At 39.4% G+C, this 12,498-nt stretch overlaps 1 protein-coding gene across 4 annotated transcripts in view; it reads right to left on the reverse strand.

Annotated features, from left to right (window-relative positions):
• Positions 1–1,987: 1,987 nt before the first annotated feature.
• LOC110985962 (uncharacterized) overlaps positions 1,988–12,498 on the reverse strand; it is a 65,850-nt gene continuing 55,339 nt past the window's right edge. For 3 of the 4 annotated variants that reach the window (XM_087142370.1, XM_087142369.1, XM_087142368.1), the window contains 5 exons: positions 10,624–10,695; positions 9,679–9,750; positions 7,846–7,917; positions 7,337–7,423; positions 1,988–4,762 (listed from right to left, as the gene is read on the reverse strand). In XM_087142370.1, coding sequence (XP_086998496.1) covers positions 3,616–4,762; positions 7,337–7,423; positions 7,846–7,917; positions 9,679–9,750; positions 10,624–10,695 — 1,450 coding nt within the window. In that variant the 3' untranslated portion in view covers positions 1,988–3,615. The remainder of the gene's footprint in view (positions 4,763–7,336; positions 7,424–7,845; positions 7,918–9,678; positions 9,751–10,623; positions 10,696–12,498) is intronic. The other variant, XM_087142371.1, reaches the window with a different exon arrangement.

The following is a 12,498-nucleotide window of genomic DNA, read 5'->3' on the forward strand; positions in this document are numbered from 1 at the left end:
GAGAAATATGGCACTGAACCTCGAGCCCGGACTTTGGGCTTGCAATTACGAGCAACTTGGGTGCAGTCGGTTCCGTAAGTGGCACTATTTGGCCGTTTTTCAGAGGGATGGTTTTTCCAAATGGCCACTTTTCTGGGCAGATACATTTTCTTCATTTTTAGAGGTGGTCTGCTTCTGGTGAAAATGTCTCAAAACATCACCGGTCAACCCCACAAAAATTGAAAGGAAAATGAAAGGGGACATGTCGATCATCGTTTTTCTGTGCAGCCTGGACACCTGTGAGAGTTGTGAGTAGTTTCTAAATATTTGTGAAGAGTGGGGATTTATCATTGCTGTCTGTGGGAATTTATTTGTAGTGGTGCAGCCCTGAACTCTCGCAGGTTGCACTACACCATAATACGTGCCCATAGAAAGCACACACACACACAAAAACAAAACAGAGCGAAAAAGCGCCGCCTGTTGACACTCGAAGGAGGTTTGTCTCCTTCCCCCCCCCCGGAAATTCAAGATTATGGCCAGAAGATCACTTTTCGCCCGGCTCTGATTGTCGCCGCCCGCCTCTATCCAAATATTCCCTCAATTTAGGGCTTTTGCGAAAGAAATAACCCAAACTGGAAACTGTCAGTCCAAAATTCGGGATTTATAGAAATGTTTCTGTGATCCCTCACTCTACTGTCCCAAAGCCTATCCCTAACCCTATCTTAAATAAGCTCTGAAGGCGAAACAAAAAAAAATAAAAACAGGGGCTTGTGTTTGTTTCATTCATAAACACACAGTATTCAGGCGGGGCATTTTGCTGGGATTAGACCAAACAAAACAAGAAGAGGGAGAAAAGGAACAAGTAATGAAATGATTGATTGAGTTTAGCGTGAACACCTAAAAGTGCTCAGATACTTTTATGATGATAAAATGAACTGTATATATTTATCCTCATGGCCTTAAAGAATGCTCAATGAATCTGGTGAATTCCATGAACCGTAGGGTTTCGTTGGCGAGCTTATCAACTAAAAATTGTGTACTTGATAGGTATGAGAAAATATGAAAAAAAATATTAAGAAAACCACACTACAAAGTGGAAATTCAGGTCTCGTGATCTCTGTTACTTCACTTTCAATTTCGCAACTCTATGCAACTTCCAAGTAAAAAAAAACATTAAAAAATGCGATTGCGTTTCCTCTTATTTTCAACAGCCCCAAGAGTAATGGAATTGCAAATGTGCGGAATCATTCATTATCACCGATAAACTCTCAGTTTTTGTATTAGGCATATCCCGCGAAACGTTTCAAATTACATTTAACGATATCAATATTGAATCTTTATAGAAAACTATTTTACAAATACTCAGAAGTATCTCAGAAAGGTGAGTCATTTGTATTGTTGAGAGCCCCTCGTATGACAAGTTTTTAAAGGTTGACAAAACACCGGTTTAAGGGGTCTATAGCTAGAAGGATGCCTTAAAAAACCTGTGCTGAATTGTTTAAAAAACTCGATACGTTTTCATTTTTTGAGTTTCGGATTGAAAAAGAGCATTGTTTTCACAATTTCCGTTTGGAATACCAGTTGATTGCAAAGTTGCCATTTCATTGGAAACACTAATTTGGAAAAAATGAAGTTAATTTCAATAGAGTTTGGTTTCTTCAATATCTGCCTTGCATCGCGAGATTCTGCTGTATCTTTAATTAGTAGGTTGGTTACCTTTGTATGTTGCTTGGTTTTCAAATTTAAAAAAATGATATTTTTCTTGAACCTCTGCACGCATTGTGTTGCGCGATTTGTTATATTTGGTGGGTAAGTCATTCTTACAGCTGTGGGGCTAAATTAAAAAGGAACTGGTCAAATCAGAGGCATGTATAAAAGTTGCCCTGAACAGCTGCCAGATGACACATCTTTGCCCACAGAGCACAGCCATGTATCGTACGAGTTGAGGTTTTTGTAGAGGGATGAAAAACAGAGAACAAAGAGAAAACGTTCTGGGAACCGAACAGTATTTATGAACTCGTAAATGACTGTTTCAATTTCAGGAGGAATTTATTTATAAAGAACAAGAAACAGGAACAATCTGGTCTATTCAAGTCAACTTTTTTAAAACAACCTTGTAAAAAACTACTTTATATGTCAAAAATGTTATTTTTCTTTGCTCTTTCAAAAGGTATTTTGTGCTTTCATTGCGCACTTTCACGTGTAAAAGCCTTTTTTTTGGTGAGCAAAGCTGTGATGTCATTCAGAAAGAAAACTTCAACGTTGCATCCTGCTGGAACTTCGGATGGTTTCCTTTCTTGAATTTCCTTTTCGTTGGCGATTCATTGTTGTGTTCCTCACGGCAACAATCCAACTAGCAAAATTTCCTCAAGAAAGTTCCTACTAAGTATATTTTTGGTTAACAATTAACAATTTTAATTTCAAAGAAAAACGAAACGCAAATTGACCATGGCCCTACTTAGATGACACCACAACAGCAGCTAGTGTAACTCAAAAATTGAAATGGTGTTTCTTTCCTCGCCTTCCACCTAAGCAGCCTCAGTTCGATTCGATTATTCGTATTTGGAATACAAATGAACACGAATGGTGAAAGTTGGATTCTATGTGATCACATGGCCAATTACCGGTAGTAAACCCCAAACTGTCTGTACTATCTGTACTATCACTTGCTGTATTATTAGACATTCTTTACAATAATAAATCGTAGATATTGTCATTGCTAGTGCATGTACTGGATATACTAATATTTTACAGACTACTAAATATTCCAAAATTATGTTTTCATTCGATTTTTTAGTAGGGCAAATACAATGGAATTGACAGGTAAAAACTCAGTTTCTTTGAAACCACATTGCCATCTTAAAGTTAGTTCAAACCAAAATCGAGATGGCCTTTTAATCTTTGAATATATTACCTGAAATCACGTTTATCAAATTGCCAATCGGCGAAATCATTCAGTCAGTGTTGCTTTTATTTACAAACCAAGGTCGAAACGCTAAGCGCTTAAACACATCTTTCATAGATAAAGAAGTAGGGAACATTTGTTTTAATGGGTTTTTACCCTATTTATACAGCAATTTATGTCAGCATTTCTACTAAAAAATATGGTGAAACAGGAAACAGTATGTTACAACAATAACACAATGAATCCACTTTTCAAAACGAGACTACATTACCCTAACGCAGACCTACCGATATTACTCAAATATGTTGAGCTTTACTACTACAAATACAAGTATTGTAAATCTTTGTGCACTGAATGAGTTATATTGTGCTTTCTGGCATCTTTGACAGCTAATATTTACGGCGACGAGCAGCACCCATGAAATTCAATTGACTACTTTTTATCTGAAAGTGCACAATGCCGAAGCTTCTACCAATACGCACCTAGGGCATACTTTCAATGGCTCAACTGTCTGCGTATATAGTTTCAGTCTGTGAATGTATTTACCTGGCTCACAAAGTGGTAAAACACCCAAATAACTTAATCTGTTTATAGCCTGTAACTTCAACTATAAATTGGCAGCTGCCATTTTAACTTGGAACCAAGTTAAAAGTCCCGGTATTGACTATACATCCATGTTTACGAATAATCTGAATGCTCCTTAAAAATTACACATGTAAATTCTACTACGACTATTTGCCCAGTATCATGGAATGAACTGTTTCCAAGGATTTGGTCTTCATTTCAGTTGAGAAACGAGCCCCTTGATTGTTGCGCCGACTAGCCAAGGTGGTGTAGAACGTGTACATGTATGGATTGAGGGACGAGTTGATGGGTAGGATGAAGACGACAGTCCATGCGTACATATCCAGACTGATATCCACCACTCCGGTCTGGGACAGGATTCCCATGATGATCACCGGCATCCAGCAAGCAAAGTCCGTGCCTACTATCAGCGCCATCTTGACAGCTGTTTTGATCTCCTGGTCGCGGTGAGTCATCCGCCTGACTCTGGAGGCAGTGCGCTTGACCTTAACGAAGATCGCGATATAGCAGTACAGGACCACCAGGAAACACAGAAGGTTGACACCAAGAAAGAGGATGATGGAATAGATCCAGGCTGGTTCCTTCCCTCTACCCACAGGGACCTTAATCGGGTCGAGATCTGCTCGCATGTCGATTTTGTTCTCTGCTAAGTCGTAGCTTGTTGGCTTGGTGAGCAAAGGCAGACCAATGCATACATCAGATAGGCCGTACACTCTGGAGTCAGAGCTAACAAGGACAGTGGGGACGACACTGAGACTCAAAGCTAAAAGCCACAGACTGGCGACAGTGATTGCAGCCGATTTTTCCCCAAGTCGGGTCCGACTGAAAGGAAATACGATTGAGTAAAAGCTGTCGAGGCTAATGAGGGTAACGAAGAACACTGAAGCCTCACTTGAAAGGACCGAGATCACCCCCGCTATCTTGCAGATCGGGCTCGATCTCCACTCGCGGGCCTCGCGTGAGTACTTATTGCCAAAGTAAACGTCGGCTCCAGCTATCATTAACATATACACGCCCATCATAAAGTCTGAAACCGCAAGATTGAGCACGAGAAAGGAGTGCTTCCTTTTCCCGCCTTTTTCCTTGCCCTGGCAACACCTCCGAATGATGACCGCTGCGTTGCCGACAAGGGCACTCAAACCAAGAATCCACATAGAGACACGTAGGAAGTTGTTACGCATCAGGCTTCCGCAGAGATTCAGGGGAGGCTGCCGTTCAGTGGTGAGGCAGTTTGATACGTCAAGGCCAATCGATGACTTGAACTCACAACACAAACGATGATCGTCCACATAGCTAATAGAAAGATGGAGAGAAGTAATTTCAGAGTTGACTCAACATTAGTTCTATGCAGACCCGAAATAATATTATAACAGAGCCCCTTTTCCTCTTGGACAGGAGGAGTCGAGATTATAACCACTACAGTTTCATCCAAGGTTTACTTGTATTAATGTCCCTGGAATTTTCCGATTAAAAGTTACTATATAGTTTATCCATTTTCATTAACATTTTGTAATTAAAATACTTCGAACAATATGACTAACTTTAATATTCACACTGTATTCCTTCATATAATATCATCATAAATATACACTTAATTTTTGTGCGTGTGAGTTAGAAAGATTTGTCGTGCCATGAAGGATAGATTTTCAAAACATTATGATTTTTTTTTTCGAAGTGCGTTTGTATAAGATGTTTTTTCCAACCTCTTTTTTTACGAGACACTTGTTTCACAGTTCGTTTCTACTGGATATACAGTTAACAACATTCTTAGCCCCCTTACAAATTTTAGGTCGTTTTGCGTTTTTCTAAGGATTGAAAGGTGGGCATATAATATATGGGTCATCATTGAATACTTAAGCTGTTAGGTATAAAATTGGTTTTACCTCATTTCGATAACAAAGAGAATGCTATTCTAACACGTTCAGAATGTTCGTAGTCTTTACAATGAGGGTTAATATCACGGTTGTCAATTGCAAAGCCCTTGTTCTCGACATAGTCAATTGTAAAGCCCTTGTTCTCGATGACAGCATCCAGGCAGTTTGTGAGGCTGTTCACGAGGGTTTGGTACAGTTCGACGGGAATCTTGGCCCATTCTTCCTTGGCGAAGTCCTCTAGCTCTTTCAGATTGGATGGCCCGCGGCATGCACCTTGGACAGGTTTTCGATGGGATTAAGGTCTCGGCATTGGCTTGGCTGTTGTAGCACCTCCACGTTGTTCATAATGGAACAAGTTTTTGATTGCCTTTTTCGCACGTTTAGGATAATTGTCCTGTTGGTACCAGTACATGTATGTCCAGTTGGGGCCGAGAATGGGTATTTTCTGCAGGCTGCTTGGCATTGTCTTTCAGAATCGGGATGTACTACTCCGTTATAATTCCTACAACATTTACGAGATTGCCAGACCCAATTACAGAGAAACAACTCCAAAACATGATGCTCCCACCTCCAAACCTCACGGTCGCCACAGTGATCGCCACATTTCTTGCGCCAAACGAAGGAAACCACCTTGTGGCCAAACAGCTTTGTTTTCGTCTCGTCTGACCGTAATTATAACTGATGAAAAGAAACTTTGATCCTTGTCTCAGTGCCCGCTGGCGAATGCGAATCGAGCTTTCCGATGCCTGTGAGAAAAGAGAGGGGTCTTTCTTGGACGACGCCCATGTAGCTCTTCTTTGAGCAGTGTGCAGTGGATTTTCTGTGTGGAAACCTCGGTGCCCATCTTACCCAAAGTGTCCTGAAGTGCCTTGATTGTTGTTCTGGGGTTGGAAAGGACACTTTCCTAACCAGACTAAGATACACCTTCGGCTTCTGTCCACGCTTGTCGATGTTCTTCACCGTACTTCTTTTACTTTTGGCGATGCATTGTGAAGTGGAAATTGGTACTGTGAAGAGCTTGGAAATGGCTTTGTTGCCTTTCCCGTCTTTGTGGGCATTCACAATGCTCATGCGGAGATCTTTGCTGAGTTCAGTAGTTTTTGCCAAGTTCACAACAGCTGACGAAAACTCCACGACTGTACTAAAATTAATACTTCAGAATTAGAGTACTGACAATGGTATTCCACAAATTAATTGCAAAAGATGATATTCTTAGTGTCAGATTCGTAGAGAATGTATGCATTGTTGCACATATTCAAAACATTCAGAATCTTACGAATGTCAGGAGAACCAAAGTGTGGCCAAATACCATGACATGCAGACGGGTGTGAATAATTTCGAGCATTTCAGAATGTAGCATTCTCTTTCCTATGCGACTGAGGTTAAACAAAGCCATTAGTCATTGATGATAACAATAATATATGTGTTATAGTAACTAATGACAAAATATATAATGACATATACCATTGTAATGATAATATTAATAATAATATGTGCCCACCTTTCGTTCTTTACAGAAAACACACACACACAATTTACGAATAATTTTGTTAAATGTATATTCTCCATTTCGTTTTTACGAGGTATTTGTTCTTAGGAGGTCTACACTAATATACACTGTTTCCACTTATCTTAACGACTTACATTTTGGAAATTCTTTTTAAAATGATTTCGCTTTCATAACCCGGACGAAATGTCCCAAACCATAATTGATCAAAAATTATCTTTTGAAAAAACACTTTTAATAAATTTTCATAAATATATGAGTTAACTTGAGTATATTAAAAAAAAACACATCTCTTTGATAGAATTTGAACAAATTCACCTCATAAAAACAAACCTCGAAAGTAAAGGGCCGATACCCAACTTTTCTGGCAATGACACTTCGCGCCTTTATCTAATTATAAAAAAACTTGACTCTTGGTTGAAATTAGCCCAAACAATAGAAAATTTACAAAGAGTCTGTATTTCGAATTAGGTCAGGTTAACTTACAGTTTTTCCAAGCGCACTAAGTCTGTCAGTGCGCCATCTTTGACATCAACAGCGGACTGGCTGGATAAACTACGTCTTATCAAAACCCTAGATAGTATGAGACGTGATAGAGTAACTCCATGGGATCACATTTGAAATCTTAAGATCTTTATTTCAGGCGCGTTATTCTATACAGAATTGAACAACACAACGTCTTGCTACAAACTGTACAAGGTTTTTGTGGTCAAGAACTGTATTTTATTTCATCAAGAAGAAAAGATTCTTTTGTTGATATTCAGAGGGACAAGTTTTGCTGTGTCATTTTATCGAACAATGGAACATACGATAAAAGCTTAGATTTGTTGGTTGATGAGTAGACGTTAATAACATATGAAGATTGAATTTATTAAAAATTCTAGTTTCATTGCTTATGTCAAAATGTTACACGGAAAAAATGTTTATAACAAATGTCCAGATTACTGTAATCTGAAATATATTTAAATTTAAAACATATTTTCAATTTTACTTACAACAATTGAAGCATTTTCAGTCCATCAAAAGCCTTCTCTTCGATAGTTTGAAGGGAAATATCCATGGCAATCCTGATAAGGAGGTAATGGTAAGTTGCAAATTTGAAGGTTGTTACTAAAACTAAAACCTAAGCGTTGTTGCGTACCAATAAAATTTCAGATACGTTGATATCGTTTACACACACGTCAGAAATTTAGTCGTTAAGCATGATAATGCCTTGCCACGACATCAATTGTGCTCTATAGTTAGTCTGACATGAAGAACAATTGTGTGATTTTACGAGCATGTTTCAGAACTATGGCTTAGATAATGTTTCGATAAGTGGAACTGCTCTGAAAGAGTCCACAAGGAACCAATTTATTTTTGTAATTTGAGCAAGTGTAACAGGTAAAAGGGAATCTGAATGATATCAAGATATGTATATTGAAGAGCAAAATTGGCTGGAATTATTTCGGCCTTTTTCGCCAAATGGCTGTCAGATACCCTATTTGGTACAAGGACCCAACTATTGCAATGTGTTTAAGGCTAAAAGGAATCTGAATGGCATACAGATAACATGTAAAAATGACAGGAAAAGTGGCGACAATTTTCAAAATGGCCGACAAAAGGCCACATTTGGCAGAGTGGACCTATTATTGGGTGTAATCTTTTAAGCTTCTAAATACATTAACTTAGGGCTCAAAAATGTGAACTTAGAGGAGTGTGTTTCTTATTTGAAGTATGGGGGTATTTTTGCAACAAAGATGCATAACCCCAAGATTGGGCGAAATATACGTGTTACATGATATAACACGTAAATATATGTTTTAAAAAATGGAGGCAAGTGATCTGTCTGACCTTGTTATTATTAGACAAGCCGGGCCTGGCAGCGTTAAGCTGAGACCACCTTTTGACCTGTTGAGACATGTGAGAGTGGTCTGGCGGGGAAAAAAGCAAAATGACCAAACCCGCATCCTGTGGTGCCTTTTGCCATCCGTTGGTTTGTGTTGTCTTCAGAAAAAAAGCGTGAAAACGTCATGGGTCCAAGATGCAAAGTGCCTCCTCACCCCAATACGAGCCACGCCCCCAAAAGGACCTTTCCCCCCAAAAAATGCAATTACAGCCGGCATGATAGGGTTTCCATCGGATTTATTCAGAAGGAATTGGGAAAATATAATTTATGAGTCCCACTTTACTGCAAATGTGTGACCAAAGCATGTCCTGGGTGCTGCATATTCTTTTTGTGAGAAAGGTCTCACTACGATAGTTAGGTCCATGTGCCAATTATGGCATTTGGCCGCCATATTTTCAGCAAATTTTGCAATAAATTATATTTGAACTAAGCAAAAATGAACTTGACTCTTCAACATATATATCTGGCTGTCATTCAGGCTCTCTTGAGTCAAATATGGTATTTAGCTCGTACGTACGACATATAAGTCGTACGTACGAGTTACCTTAATGAGAAAAGAAAAGAATACTTTCACCGGAAATAGAAAGCACGACAAAGAAACACTGGACCACGTGAGCCAATGGGCTCGAACGCTGCATAAGCGCGCTGTGGACGTGTATCAATGCTCTCTTATAAATTTAGTAGCGTTTCTACATTCGCCTGCAATAGCGCATAGAAGCTTGGGACGGTTTGCAGTATGAACAGCCCCAGAGAGCAAACCACTGTGTTTGCATAAATTCCATTTGCTGAAAGGAATCCTGTTAATGAGTTTTTTGTAAATAGACCAATGCGGTCAAGCATTACCAGCGTCCGAGCCTCTCACTAATTACAAGGTGATGGTGAGCTAAACTGATTCTTTTCAATTTAATAAAAAGGGCGGAAAAGATATTAAATGACTTACAAGACCTCCAGGCTATGCAGTTCCAAAAAGGAGTTAGCATCAATGCTCGTTATACTGTTGTTCGAAATATCTCTAAGGTTGGAGGACAAATGAGCACGTAAAGACACTGATAGTACACGTTTGTATATGACAGGCTCTTTTGATAAAAAAAGAAAACAAATAAGACTCCTGAAAGCTCTGATGTACATCAACTGCCTTAGGGGAGGCGTTTTCAAATATTTGGTTCAATCATCATCTCAAGTTTGAGAGAGGATCGACCATGTAAAGGCTGTACTATGTGCACTTTCGCATATGATAGGCCAATTGAAAGAAGTCAAATTAGAATTAAGAACCAAATGCGCAAGATTCTGAAAAAAACTCTGAAGCACAGCATCTGCCTGAAGGAGTTGTTTCTATCTGTGCATGGCTCAATAATTGATTCAAATGAGCCAAATGTTCATTACACCAACAGCATAGAGGTTTCGGAAAAATCGGTATTAATTTAAGAAATAGTTAGCATTTCTTCGGAACTTCTTCCCTTAGTCAAGGAATGTACCTGTGTTGTTTATGTTTTGTTTGCGCTTTTAAGACAGAATCTGGCAACAAGTCTTCAAAAGGCAGCTCACTCAACCAGCCGACTGGATTCTTCAATGATTTTTAACGGATAGCGCAAAAGTCACCTTCCCCATTTTGAATAAGAAAATTCGAAATGCCACTAATCTCAATAAATTGGTTAGTTGACACAATTAATACTTTTTCCGTTCTTTTTCTCTGAAACAAGCTCATAAATACATCTTTCACAAATTTTGACACCAATGATAACTGTGCATTTCATCTTCCTTTCAATATAGGCCTAGTTAATACATACACAGATTGTCCAAATTGCCAAATTGTACCAGTGAAGGATTTTAAATCATAAACAGCACATGCACTACAAAGTGAATCGAGAACTCAGAGATTACTTACAAGGAAGTCAAGCTCGTCAGGCCAAGAAATGTCCCAGGCTTGATAGAGTATATATTATTCTTGTTTAGCCGCCTGCAAAGCAACAAAAGCAGTTTGTTATAGCTGCTAGCAGCATGGAGCCTTAATATTACAAAACGCTGGACGCGTTGGGGTAAGCGCACGGTCTAAATGACACGAACGCCAAAAACACCAACAGCATACTAGCAGTACATGCGCACTATGCTGTTTGTGTTTCTGGCATTCGTGTCATTTAGACCGGTTCCCATCCAGTACGAAGTCCCCAGACGTCTTACAGACGTCCTCCAAAGGTAGGGACTGGTAGTAAGCGATGCTTCCGGAGAAATCAGCCAATTTCATTTTTCCACGTACCACCATTTTATGTCAGCATCAAAGTTGTCAAAACAACATGTACCACTCCACCACCTACTTGTAATTAAAATCCTGTGACTACAGGTTATTGTATTTGTTGCAAAACACATCTGTTACGTTTGTGTTCATCATAGGTAAGGGTGACAAAATTTGGCATGCAATTAACAAATGCTTTGGTGGATCAGTAGTAATCTAGGAGCAGCTTGTAGAGTAGTACCATGATTAATCAGAATTGCATTTGCAATAATACTGCTGGTAGACAGGGAAAAGTTCTGACTAGGTTTGTGAGACAGTTTGGAGAGAGATGCACGTACTGCATCATTGAAAAAAATCATTCAAACAGCTCAGTCTCGCAGTACATGCACATGAATGCACATGCGCCAAGGAAAGAATGTTTCATTTGCTCTGTACTAAGTCTATACACAATAGGAAAACAGTTTTTTTTTTCTATCTTTTCTCAGCCCTAAATTAAAGTCTATTGGGCATTCCTGCGATGGAAATATGAAATGTAATGAAAATTGTGGCGAACCAGGGTAGCTCTGCAGACTTGTGTTTAGTCTGGGTCATTAATAATTCATGCACGTTTAAATCATGCCTTAAACCCGCATGCGCCACTAATCAGAAGCGCGCATTACCCTAGGTCTGGGCGCTGGCTGCGTGGGTTGCCAGGACTTCTCAAGATGGCAGCTTGCTAACAAGAGCTCTGCGGAGTTGTTGTTGGGGATCTACCTCAAGTGTACCTGGTGTGATGGGTTAGTGTGGTGCTTGTACTCATTGCAGGAGCTACCGATTATATCAGATCTCATTGAAGAATGGGGGATTGTTAGACAGTCTTGTTTATTTAAGAAGTGTTCGATTATAGGGCTAGGGAACCCGTGTGAACCAGTTTATTGGGGAATTAGCGAAGAAGGATTGCGTGCCGTTGTTCCACGCTTGTTGGCATAACGACGGTTGGTTGCAGTCCTGGTCTGGGAGTTTACTTTCCTCCTCGAGATTTACTAGGTGCAGGTTAGAGTCCGTTAGAGTCTGGTGAGGACTATTATAATCACCTTTTTAAACAACTTACCGGTGTTATTTCATAATAACGTGAAGTGGGTGAGGGTTTCTTAAATCACTTTTAACCTTGTTGGAGTTTGGGAACTGCTTCGTAAGGCAGTAGAGATTATTGTTGTAGTAGTCTACACTGTTGTACTTTATAATTACGGAGAGCGTCTTTGCTTGTGTGGTCAAGACTTATCAGTTATAAGCCATCGGTAGATTATTTATTTAGACTCGAGGGTTACCTGGTTATTTTGAGGGTTATCCTGATCACTGTGAGGGTTACCTGATCATTTAGGGTTACCCTGGTGTAGGGTGAGGATAACTAATCACGTTCGTGGTGCAGTTGACCACGTAGGAGTACCTACCCGTGAGGATCATTTGTACATAATTAATTACTTTTGTATTTAACTAAAGGAAAACTGCAGCACTGATATTGAATAATCCAATCATATAAATGCCTCAGAA

The sequence above is a fragment of the Acanthaster planci genome, linkage group LG10 (genome assembly GCF_054643075.1).
Source record: "Acanthaster planci isolate LZ-2023a linkage group LG10, COTS_SCS, whole genome shotgun sequence".
Taxonomy (NCBI): Eukaryota; Metazoa; Echinodermata; class Asteroidea; order Valvatida; family Acanthasteridae; genus Acanthaster; species Acanthaster planci.